This window comes from Halichoeres trimaculatus, unplaced genomic scaffold (genome assembly GCF_033239565.1).
Source record: "Halichoeres trimaculatus isolate MK-OKI-2021-1 unplaced genomic scaffold, fHalTri1.1 fHalTri1_scaffold_15, whole genome shotgun sequence".
NCBI classification, from domain to species: Eukaryota; Metazoa; Chordata; class Actinopteri; order Labriformes; family Labridae; genus Halichoeres; species Halichoeres trimaculatus.
In genome coordinates, this window is record NW_027437193.1 from 1,087,645 (window position 1) to 1,099,785 (window position 12,141).

At 49.0% G+C, this 12,141-nt stretch overlaps 2 protein-coding genes across 3 annotated transcripts; both read left to right on the plus strand.

The window, feature by feature from the left end:
• Positions 1–448: 448 nt before the first annotated feature.
• Positions 449–6,374, plus strand: puf60a (poly-U binding splicing factor a). The gene is made up of 11 exons (XM_074687862.1): positions 449–613; positions 1,183–1,278; positions 1,414–1,500; positions 1,601–1,651; positions 1,781–1,942; positions 2,079–2,171; positions 2,259–2,472; positions 3,771–3,943; positions 4,127–4,220; positions 4,891–5,090; positions 5,379–6,374. Exons 1-11 carry the CDS (start codon positions 593–595, stop codon positions 5,676–5,678), a joined length of 1,491 nt encoding a protein of 496 aa, XP_074543963.1. The 5' UTR covers positions 449–592; the 3' UTR covers positions 5,679–6,374.
• Positions 6,375–6,886: 512 nt separating this feature from the next.
• klhl18 (kelch-like family member 18) lies at positions 6,887–12,134 on the plus strand. Of its 2 annotated transcripts, none has more exons than XM_074687857.1 (10): positions 6,887–7,099; positions 7,687–7,817; positions 7,938–8,078; positions 8,191–8,389; positions 8,469–8,629; positions 8,732–8,868; positions 8,986–9,208; positions 9,318–9,422; positions 9,589–9,700; positions 10,574–12,134. In XM_074687857.1, the coding sequence occupies exons 1-10, from the start codon at positions 6,971–6,973 to the stop codon at positions 10,958–10,960; spliced, it is 1,725 nt and encodes a 574-aa protein (XP_074543958.1). In that variant the 5' UTR covers positions 6,887–6,970; the 3' UTR covers positions 10,961–12,134. The 2 variants fall into 2 exon arrangements, with proteins under 2 accessions (XP_074543958.1, XP_074543959.1); XM_074687858.1 differs by lacking the exon at positions 6,887–7,099 and adding an exon at positions 7,139–7,217.
• The last annotated feature ends 7 nt before the right edge of the window (positions 12,135–12,141 follow it).

The window sequence follows — 12,141 nt, forward strand, 5'->3', positions numbered from 1 at the left end:
TTCAAACTGTTCAGTTTCTGACTTGGTGAATGTTATTTTAAACAATAGTAAATATCATATTCATTGTGGTGTGTGGAGGAAAAGAAAACCTTCTTTTGACGTTTTCATAAATGATTTTTTTTTTATTATCTTTGAAAAATTCTGAAATCCATCAGGGTTTCTGTTCAGATCAGCTGACATGTTGAGTTCTTGTTTTGATTTGTGGTCCTCGGCTCCAGCTCTCCGTTTGTGGACTGATGTTTGAGATCTTCTTTTGGAAATTTTTATTTAAAGTTCCTTGAGTCTTAGATACTTTCACATGGTGTGGTTTACTCTATAAGATTTGTGTCGTTGTTATGTTTCAAATAAGTCATTAAAAAAAAAAAAAAAGTCCGAGCGCGGTCTCCGCTGCATGGGGCGGCGCTGCTGAGCCAGAGTGATTGATTCCGTGCGCGGTAAAAGAAGCAGAAGAAGAAGAAGCAAAAACGAGTCGAAGAAGAAGAAGGAGGAGGAGGAGGAGGAGGAGAGGGAGGAACCTCCGAGGCGGTCCAGGATCCAAACATCCGAACCTCAGGGAGCAGAGGGGTCCGGGTTCACCTGCGGGGAGCAGCTGATGGCGGTGACGGTCTCCACGGTAAGCGTATGACGTCATCCCTCTCTGTTTCCTGTTTACAGTAACTCAGAGCTGCTAGTTCCCACCTGACAAACTGAAACTAATGAATCAGTTTGAAGAGGGGGTTGAATAAAAAAAGGAAAATCGTCTCATTGACCGAGGAACAGGTCAGAGAGATCACCAATGAGATCAGTTTAACCTCAGCTTAAAGACAGAACTGACCAATCACAGATCAGATCATTAACCAGTTCAAAGAAGTCATAGCAACATCCAACCTGTCAATGAAAAGAAACAAATACTTCAGTTATACATGAAAAGATGGAGAAATAAAGGAGATGAAAAGAGACAATGAGGAGATGAATGGAGGAGATGAGGAGATGAAGGAAGGGAACAAGGAGATGAAAAGAGGAGATGAGAAGGAGGAATAAAGAGATGAGGAAGAGTAAGAAGATGAAGGAGGAAAGATGGAGAGGAAAAGAGGAGATAAAAAAAGGGATGGGGAGATGAGGGAGGGAAAAAGGAGAGGAAGGAGAGAACAGGTGTCCCTGCAGGACATGTTTGTTTGATTCACCTGTTGATGATGTCATCAGGGAGGGCCAGCTCTCATCATGGAGAACGGTCAGAGCATCACCACCAAGCTGGGCCTGCCCCCACTCAACCCCAGCCAGCAGGAGGCGCTGCAGAAGGTAACACACACACACACACACACACACACACACACACACACACACACACACACACACACACTACCACACACACAGCATGTGTATTCAGGTGTGTGTGTGTGTGAGCTGTGACCGCTCTCTACTTCCTGTCTGCAGGCCAAGAAATACGCCATGGAGCAGAGCATCAAGAGCGTCCTCATCAAACAGACGCTCGCTCAGCAACAGCAGATCAGCAGCCTGCAGGTAACACACACACACACACACACACACACACACACACACACACCTCACCAGTCTGCAGGTAACACAAATCTCACCTCACCTGTGTGTGTGTGTGTGACAGATGGCGTCCCTGTCCATGGGTCTGGGTGAGGCTCTGTCTCCGCTGCAGTCGGTGAGTAGCGTCCTCTGACTCAGGTGGTTGACCTTTGACCCCTGCTTTGTGTCACTGACCTGAGCCCTGTGTCAGGGTCACCTGTTGGAGGCAGGTGGAGGTGTCAGTGTCCTGTGTGTGTGTGTTCAGGTAGCAGCTCAGCGTCAGAGAGCTCTGGCCATCATGTGTCGGGTCTACGTGGGCTCCATCTACTACGAGCTGGGAGAGGACACCATCAGACAGGCCTTCACCCCCTTTGGACCAATCAAGAGCATCGACATGTCCTGGGACTCTGTCACCATGAAACACAAGGTGAGTCCACTCCACCTATCCTCCTCTGAGTCCACCTGTCTCCTCTGAGTCCACCTGTCCTCCTCTGAGTCCACCTGTCCTCCTCTGAGTCCATCTGTCTCCTCAGTTCCCCCTCATCGCCTGTCTTTGTTTGCAGGGTTTTGCCTTCGTGGAGTACGAGATGCCGGAGGCGGCCCAGCTGGCTCTGGAGCAGATGAACTCGGTGGTTCTTGGAGGCAGGAACATCAAGGTGGGCTTCCTGTCAGTGGGTTCCTGTGCGAGGGCGATCTGGGCATGCTCTGTATGGTCTATTTCCTCCCTCGGTCTCGCCTTGCAGGTTGGAAGGCCCAGTAACATCGGCCAGGCTCAGCCAATCATTGACCAGCTGGCAGAGGAAGCTCGAGCCTATAACAGGATCTACGTGGCGTCAGTCCACCCCGACCTCTCGGACGACGACATCAGGAGCGTTTTCGAGGCCTTTGGGAAAATAAAGTCCTGTATGTTAGCTCGAGAGCCAACCACAGGAAGACACAAAGGCTACGGCTTCATCGGTGAGCGCACCGAGCTAACGCTGAGCAACACCAAGCTAACTGTAACACCACTAAGAGATTTTTGCTAACAGTTTGCTAATGTTCGCTAACAGTAAGATAAAGTTTTTAACAGTAAGCTAATGCTGGCTAATAGTTAGTTAATGTTTAACAACAGTAAGCAAATGCTTGCTAACAGGAGGCTAACAGTAAAGTTAATGCTGGCAAACAGTGAGTTAATGTTTGCTAAAAGTAAGCTCATGTTCGCTAACAGTAAGTTAGAGTTTTTAACAGTAAGCTAATGCTGGCGAACAGTTAGTCAATGTTAAATAACAGTAAAGCTAATGCTGCCTAACAGTAGGCTAACAGTAAAGCTGATGCTGGCTAACAGTAACTTTATGTTTGCTAACAGTATGCTCATATTGTCTAACAGTAAGTTAAGGTTTTTTTTAACAGTAAGCTAATGCTGGCTAAAAGTTAGTTAATGTTTAATAACAGTAAAGCTAATGCTGGCTAACAGTAGGCTTATAGTAAAGCTTATGCTGGCTAACAGTAAGTGAATTTATTTAATAACAGTAAAGCTAATGCTGGCTAACAATAGGCTAACAGTAAAGCTTATACTGGCTAACAGTAAGTGAATATATTTAATAACAGTAAAGCTAATGCTGGCTAACAGTAAAGCTAATGCTGGCTAACAGTGGGCTCATAGTAAAGCTTATGCTGGCTAACAGTAAGTGAATATATTTAATAACAGTAAAGCTAATGCTGGCTAACAGTAAAGCTAATGCTGGCTAACAGTGGGCTCATAGTAAAGCTTATGCTGGCTAACAGTAAGTGAATATATTTAATAACAGTAAAGCTAATGCTGGCTAACAGTAAAGCTAATGCTGGCTAACAGTGGGCTCATAGTAAAGCTAATGCTGGCTAACAGTAAAGCTAATGCTGGCTAACAGTGGGCTCATAGTAAAGCTAATGCTGGCTAACAGTGGGCTCATAGTAAAGCTTATGCTGGCTAACAGTAAGTGAATATATTTAATAACTGTAAAGCTAATGCTGGCTAACAGTTAGTTAATGTTAAATAACAGTAAAGCTAATGCTGGCTAACAGTTAGTTTATGTTAAATAACAGTAAAGCTAATGCTGGCTAACAGTTAGTTTATGTTAAATAACAGTAAAGCTAATGCTGGCTAAAATTATGCCACCAGAAGCTGGACCTAAGTGTTGGTCAGGTGAATGGGCTCACAGTGGATATAATATCCAATAGGAGGCGCTACCAAGTCTGGTTGATGTGTGGGATGACAGTGGTGTGACATTTGTCTCCAGAGTACGAGAAGCCTCAGTCCTCGCAGGATGCCGTCACCTCCATGAACCTGTTTGACCTGGGGGGTCAGTACCTGAGGGTGGGGAAGGCTGTGACTCCCCCGGTACCCCTCCTCAACCCCACTACTCCTGGAGGTCTCCCTGCTGCCGCCGCCATGGCCAAGATCACTGCTCAGGTAACTGTTAATGCTCCAACCACCAATCACAGATAAGCACACAACAGGAAGTGACCCTGATCAATCAACTGCTAATTAATGATAAACTAGGAGTTGAAGTCAGTAGAGTGTATTTTTTACAGTGTGTGATGAGTTACAGCAAAGTGTATTTTTTACAGTGTGTTTATTTGGTGGTGCATTCAGGATGCTGTTGGGGTGTCGGTACTCGGAGCTCTGGCTGGACCAGCTCTTTTCTCTCAGGCTGTGATGGCTGCTCAGTCTCCAGGTGTCATCACAGGTAGGAACATCCCTTTAGCTCCGCCCACACAAACCTTAGTCAAGCTCATGTTAACCAATCAGAGGAGCTGCTGGCCTTTACTGTATCAGCCAGTCAGTGAATCAGTGAGTCAGTGAGTCAAAGTATCAGTGAGTCAATGAGTCAGTGAATCAGAGTATCTGTGAGTCACTGAGTCAGTTAGGAAGAGTATGGATGTTCAGGGTTCTCGACGCGTTTCCAACCAGATAAGAGACATTTCCTGTCTGTGAGGTCACGTCTGTGAGCAGGATGAACACCTGCCTGAACCTGTCTCAGCCAGTAGGGGGCGTAGTTTGTTGTATTTCTGCATCACTAATATCCGTTCTCTTGTTTCTCTCTCTGTATTTTTCCTCCCTCCTCCTGACCCCCAGATTCACGCCAGCAGTGACCTCTTAGCCCCTCCCCTTTGACCAGCTAGTGAAGGGGACTGGTCTTAGCTCCTCCCATTTAAGATAATCTTGCATTCCTATTGGCTCTGGGGAGTCCTGTTTCCAGCACAGCGAAGCACACACTGATCACTCTCATCATTACCCTGTCTGGTTATTCCCCCCCCCCCCCCCCCCAGAGGACGAGCAGCATCCTGAGCGGTTCCTGCGGCTGGCCCCGCCTCCCGTCTGACCGCCTTCCTCTTCCTGCTCTCTGTCTGTTCCAGGTGTGACCCCCCCTCAGCCTGGCCTGCCCCAGGTGGGTCTGGTGACCCCGGTGCTGGCCACACCCCCGACATTGGCAGTGTGCTTTGGCTCTGAAGGGAGGAGGAGAGAGGAGGAGGAGGAGCGTCGGCAGGAGGCAGGTGTGCAGCGGCTCAGCGAGCAGCGCCACCTGGTGATGAGGAGGCTGCTCCAGAAGCAAGAGGTACGGATTCAAGTCCTGCTCAGGGTCCGCTGTGTTGGCCCCCTGTTTGTTATTGACTGATTAAAAACATATGATACAAGAGAGGTCACAGAGGTCACAGAGCCGACCAATCAGCACGCAGCAGGTCAGTCAGACAGCTGATTGGTCCCTCAGAGTAAGAGTTCAGCTCTGGAGGCAGCTGTAGGAGTGCTAACTGGTTTTATTCACCTTGTTGTTGTTGTTGTTGTTGTCTGGTTCTGTTCACATACTGTTCATGACTGACCTGGACCGTGGCTCCGCCCCCCTTAGTCCACGGTCATGGTGCTGAGGAACATGGTTGGCCCTGATGACATCGATGACGACCTTGAGGGCGAGGTCACCGAGGAGTGTGGGAAGTTTGGCCGAGTGAAGCGAGTGGTCATCTACCAGGAGCGTCAGGGCGAGCAGGACGACGCCGACGTCATCGTCAAGATCTTTGTGGAGTTTTCAGAGGCGTCCGAGATGAACCACGCCATAACGGCGCTTAATCAGCGCTGGTTTGGAGGACGCAAAGTGTCAGCGCAGGTTTACGACCAGGAACGCTTTGAGAGCAGTGATCTTTCAGCATAGCATGCACACACACACACACACACACACACACACCTCTGTTTTATCAGGGTCTTTTTGTATTTTCCTTCTTTGTGTGTTTGTGGGCGGGGCTTAGAGGAGCTTGTCTCTGTGGTCATGTTTTAAGGTCCCTGCTGATTGTTTTAACTGTATATGGACTTCATCACCTCAGCTAAAACACTAGCCGCTAACGTTAGCCGCTAGTCACTAACTCTTCTGTGACCAGCTCTGGGAATGAACTGTGTGTGTGTGTGTGTGTGTGTGGGTGTGTGTGTGTGTGTGTGTGTGTGTGTGTGTGTGTGTGTGTGTGTGTGTGTGTGTGTGTGTGTGTGTGTGTGCTCCTCAAAGCTCTTTGGTTCCTGGTCTGGTCCGTTGAGCTCACAGGAGCTGAGGGTGTGGTGAACCTGGCCTGAGGCGGTACCTTCAGTGACACTCTGGAACTTTCTGGTCTGTGTCTGTGAACTGAACATTAACCTTTAACAGGTGTGGACGTCGCCTCAGACTGTATGAACTGAGAGCCTCTGAAGGATTCACTCCACATGGGGGCACCATGACTCGCTGTGTTCAGGTGTCAAACAATCACTTGTGATTAAATTATTTTTGTTTTTCTTGTAGTCTGTTATTTTTATTCTTCTTCTGTGGTTATTTTCTAGCTTAAGCTGCTTTGTGATTGGCAGGGAGCGTACACTGAAAACAACATCAATAAATCAAATTGCCAAACTTTTCTGTATCCGCTCAGCTGATGGGAACAAACAGTATTCCTCAACAAAATAAAACCACCTTTCTGCAGACATGATATAAATCTGATGTTTCAAATCTGTGTCAGCAGATCTGAATCTGTGCCACAGCAGTCTGCAGGTCACACTGAGCATGCTCAGATTTCAGGTAAGTTTATTATCTCTGTAAAGAATAACTGGTTTATCTGACATTCCTCTTCAGTTTATTCAAAACCTTAACTTTTATTTAAGTTCCTTAATTAGAAAGAATTGAATAAACATCGTGTTTCCAGGTTTGTGACTTAGATAATAAAGGCCACACATCATGAATCATTTACAGGATACATATTGTAAAGGTTCTTAAAAACTTTTATTTTGAAGGAGACATTTAAACCGGAAGAGTTGAAAGCGTTCGTTTCTGTCCCGAGGTGGTGGAAAAACAGGTTGGCTTTTCTGCTTTACACCTTTATTTTGAAGGCTAACACCGGAAACGTCCCGAGCCGTGTTGAGCTTGACGTCAGCCTGGAGTACGGCAGCTCGCAGGGCTCAAACCGCTCCGCTGCGCCGCTCCTGCTGACGATGGGAGACGTTCTCTGCGAAGAGCTCGAGGACTTAGTTCATTTCTCAGTGACTGACCTGCCCGCACGAGGCTATGTCGTCATGGAGGAGATCCGGCGTCAGGGGAAACTCTGTGACGTCACGCTCAAGGTAAAAGCGACGTTCCTCGTGGCTCCAATTAGCTGCTAGCTGCTGAGCAGCCTATGGGAAGCTAACAACATGCTAACAACATGCTAGCATTAGCCAAGGCTACAGCCAGTTTAGACAGGTGAGTGACGTCCCTGCCAATTTAAGGAGGCGAATGACGTCACTGCCAGTTTGAACAGGTGAATGACGTCGATGCCTGTTAGAAGCAACAGTTTAAAGCTAAACGAGGTGACACGAGCCCACCTGGAACACCTGAGAGCCGGACAGCCAGGCAGCCGGCTGCTGGTTGGCTGTCCTGTTGTCATGGTGACCAGAGAACAGCTTCAGGTGCAGACAGGTCAGAGTCAGGGATAAGTGTGTGTGTGTGTGTGTGTGTGTGTGTGTGTGTGTGTGTGTGTGTGTGTGTGTGTGTGTGTGTGTGTGTGTAGGTGTACCTACAGCAGGTTAGTATCATCCATCACCTGTCACAGTGATATCATCACCTGCAGGAACGTAAACACACCTTCTGACCTTTCACCTGAGGGGCCAACCCACACATCACCTGGTGACACGCTGCACAGGTGACCCCTCTGTCTCTCTCTGTCCCTCAGGTCGGGGATCATAAGTTCAGCGCTCACCGCATCGTCCTGGCGGCGTCCATCCCCTACTTTCACGCCATGTTCACCAACGATATGGTGGAGTGTAAACAGGACGAGATCCTGATGCAGGGCATGGACCCCAGGTGAGCGCACACACCTGTACCTGTGGCTGTGTCTCTGTGGTGTGACAGCAGTGTAACAGTGTGTGTGTGTGTGTGTGTGTGTGTGTGTGTGTGTGTGTGTGTGTGTGTGTGTGTGTGCAGCGCTCTGGAGGCTCTGATTAACTTTGCGTACAGCGGCCACGTCGCCATCGACCAGCAGAACGTTCAGTCGCTCCTGATTGGCTCGAGCTTCCTGCAGCTGCAGAACGTTAAAGACGCCTGCTGCTCCTTCCTGCAGGAGAGGTCAGTGACACGCCACTGCACACGCTCAGTACACTCCTCCTCACACAGATCACATCCTGTTAAGCTCTGTGTGTGTGTGTGTGTGTGTGTGTGTGTGTGTGTGTGCGCACAGGTTACATCCGAAGAACTGCCTTGGCGTTCGTCAGTTCGCAGAGACCATGATGTGCACGACGCTGTACGACTCGGCCAACAGCTTCCTGCACCAGCACTTCGTGGAGGTGTGCGTGTCCGAGGAGTTCCTGGGGCTGAGGACGGACGAGCTGCTGGAGCTGGTGGGCTGTGACGAGCTCAACATCAGGGCTGAGGAGCAGGTGAGCAGCTCAGGTACACACCTGTCTGACACTCAGGGTGTGGGAGCAGCTCCTCGTCTGATGTGTTCTACCTGTGCAGGTGTTCGAGGCGGTGCTGTCCTGGGTGCACCATGACCGGGAGCGGAGGGAGTCGGTGCTCCCGGAGCTGCTGTCTAAGATCCGGCTCCCTCTCTGTCGACCTCAGTTCCTGTCTGACAGAGTCCAGCAGGACGAGCTGGTCCGCTGCTGCCATAAGTGCAGGTGAGTCCCTCTGTGCAGGTAAGATGGTTTGGTTCAGTCCTGTTTGGCGGGTGAACCCTGAGGGGGTCCAGGTGGTCAGTGAAGACCTGTGGCGTGTTTCAGAGACCTGGTGGATGAAGCCAAAGATTTCCACCTGATGCCCGAGCGGCGCCCTCACCTGCCCTCCTTCAAGACCAGACAGAGGTGCTGCACCTCCATCACAGGCCTCATCTACGCAGTGGGAGGACTCAACAGCTCAGGTAGGCTCACCTGTAGGTCAGTGCTGAAAGGAGGAGGAGTTTAATGTCAGCACCCGCTGGTGGACGTTTGTGGGAGAGCAGCTGACCAATCACAGGACGTCTGACCTTCTCTTCCAGGTGACTCCTTAAACGTCGTCGAAGTGTTTGATCCAATCGGTAACTTCTGGGAGCGCTGCCAGCCAATGAGGACGGCCCGCAGCAGAGTGGGTGTGGCTGTGGTGAACGGGCTTCTGTACGCCATTGGTGGATATGACGGCCAATCACGGCTCAGCACCGTGGAGGTTTACAACCCTGAGACGGACAGCTGGACACGCGTATCCAGCATGAACAGCCAGCGCAGGTAACCAAAACAGAAACACCTGCTCCACACCTGATCCATGAAACACATAAGAGGTTAAACACCTGGTTAACTCCTGATGACACCTGCTCTCTGTCCTGGTGCTCCTCAGCGCCATGGGGACGGTTGTGATTGACGGACACATCTACGTGTGTGGCGGCTACGATGGGAAGTCATCACTGAACTCTGTGGAGTGCTACTCTCCAGAGACGGACAGGTGAGCTCCCGCTTCAGAGCCTCACAGGGCTCAGTCAGACCACTTCAGGACATCAGGTGGACTCCATGTCCAACTCATGTTTACTTCCTGTCAGCCAGGAAAATCAGCTGGAGTAACGTGTGTGTCTGCGCTGTGTCTGTGTCTGTGCTGCGTGTCTGTGCTGCAGGTGGACAGTGGTGACGGAGATGAGTGCGAGTCGTAGTGCTGCTGGGGTGACGATGTTTGACGGACGGATCTTCGTCTCTGGCGGCCATGACGGTTTACAGATCTTCAACACGGTCAGTGTGGTGCTAAGCTATCAATGCTAATAGTAGCATCTTCCCAAGGACCAGTTAACTAAATGTTACCTGATCAGGTGTTGGTTATTGGATTGGATCATGTTTTGGGTCGTTAAAAGGGAAAGAAGGATTATGATTTTGGATTAGATCACGTAACCCAAACCCAGTTTGAATCTGGATCAAACCCTCAGTTTGTGTTGTTCAAGTTTTCTCGGTAGGATCTGGATCACTTGGATCCTAAAAAATAGGGTCATCCTGATCCCAACAGGGGGCAGGATTCCAGGAAGAAAATGTAATAAAACTTTAAAACTTGTGAAATTATCCAACATTTGTTTTATTTAATGTTTATACTTTTATTTAGATTTACACTTGACCTGTTTACCTGTTACAGTGATAAAGTAGATGAATCAGACAGAGGCTACTGATGAAACCTTTTAATAAAGTAAGAATCAAAATGACCTTTTAATGATAAAATAATCCTCCAAACAGATTTCAATAACAAAAAAAATGTATTTTTTTTTAGCTTTTATTTAAACCGATAGAAAAACACATTGAGGTCTCGATCTCTTTGTGAGGGTGACCTGGACAAGAGGTGATATTGATTTCAAAGAAACAATCATCAGAGATGAACCTGTCAGAAATCATTTCTAACAGTGTCATCTCTGACTACACGTCCAGTCAGTCCCGGAGGTTGGTCTGCTTCACTTCAGAAACGTGCTGTGATGCTTCGGTGGCTCAAACATAAACATGTTGAATCTTTGAGCTAGTGTAAATAAACTGTATATGATTTAAAAACCATCTGAGGAACCTTTAACCCAACGCATTCACTGTTATTGTGTGTGAGTTAAGTGCTGTTCCTTTCACGTCCTGCAGGTGGAGTACTACAACCATCATACCAACCGCTGGCACCCTGCAGCAGCTATGATGAACAAGCGTTGTCGACATGGGGCAGCTGCTCTGGGCAGTCACATGTACGTGGCAGGGGGCTATGATGGCTCGGGGTTCCTGAGCGGGGCTGAGATCTTCAGCACGGCATCAGGGCAGTGGAGCCTCCTGGTGGCCATGAACACACGGCGCAGCAGAGTGTCCCTGGTGTCGACGTCGGGTCGTCTGTACGCGGTGGGCGGGTATGACGGACAGTCCAACCTCAGCTCTGTGGAGATGTACAACCCTGACACCAACCGTTGGACCTTCAGAGCCCCCATGGTCAGCCATGAGGGGGGGGTGGGGGTGGGATGTATCCCACTGCAGCCCGCCTAAGTCGTCCAATCAGAGACCAGGAACTGATGCTTTACTGACGGCTACTGGGGAGGGAGGCAGCGCCCCCTGCTGCTGTCTCTGAACTTTATTGGTACATGGACCAGGCTCAGACCTGCACACTGGGCCCTGTGGGATTATGGGTTAAACTGTAGGGCTAGCCTGTGGCGGCTAGCTGCTAGCTTCAGGCCTAACAGTTAGCGTGAGGGCCGATGAATGCTAATGTTGATTTTATACTTGATCAAGTGACCAACAGGAAGTCAATCTTCAGAACACACAAAGCTGCTCAAACAGGATGATCACTCTGATCGTTATTCACTGGACCGTCTGACAGCTGCGACCAACCAGACGGCGGCAAACGGCGGACAGACGAACAGTTTGAACCTCAGAGACAGGAAACTGAAGTAGTCTATAAATCTCAGTTTGGTATCTATCAGCGCCCCCTACAGGCTGGAGATGTCATTACAGCTGCTGGACGCTTGACTCTCACATCCTGTCTGACAATAGACTTCAAACATCAGCTGATCTGATGTCACACTGCTGCTAGCACACGTTAATGTGTTAGCATTTGTCAGCTGCTACATCTAGCCTGCCAGCCTTAACTATCAACAGCTGTTAGCCTGTTAACAGCAGTTAGCATGTTATCTGCTATATGGGTACTAGCAGCTGCAAGCCTGTTAGCAGTGGTTAGCATGTTGGCGGTGGGACATTGATACAGATAGTTTTTTTGCCACAGCTTGGCACTGATTCCCCTGCTTTCAGCCTGTTAGCATGTTAACATGTTAGCAGCTGCCAGCTTGTTAGCACAGTAACTTGTTAGCAGTTGCCAGCCTATACGCATGTTAGCAGCTGTCAGCCTTTTAGCGTGTTAGCAGCTACCTGCCTGTTAGCTGGTTCACTTATTAGCAGCTGCCACCCCATAAGAATTTGGGAAGCTGCCAACCTGTTAGCACTTCGACATGTTAGCAGCTGTAAGCCTATAAGCATTTAAGCAGCTGCCATCTTGTTAGCACAGTAACTTGTTAGCAGCTGCCAGCCTGTTAGCACGTTAACATGTTAGCAGCTGTTAGCCTGTTAGCTGCTACCTCTAGCCTGTAAGCCTTAAATGTTAGCAGCTGTTACCCTGCTAGCAGCTGTCAGCGTGTTAGCAGCAGCAGACGGTAGCCTGTTGGACGGTGCAGTTT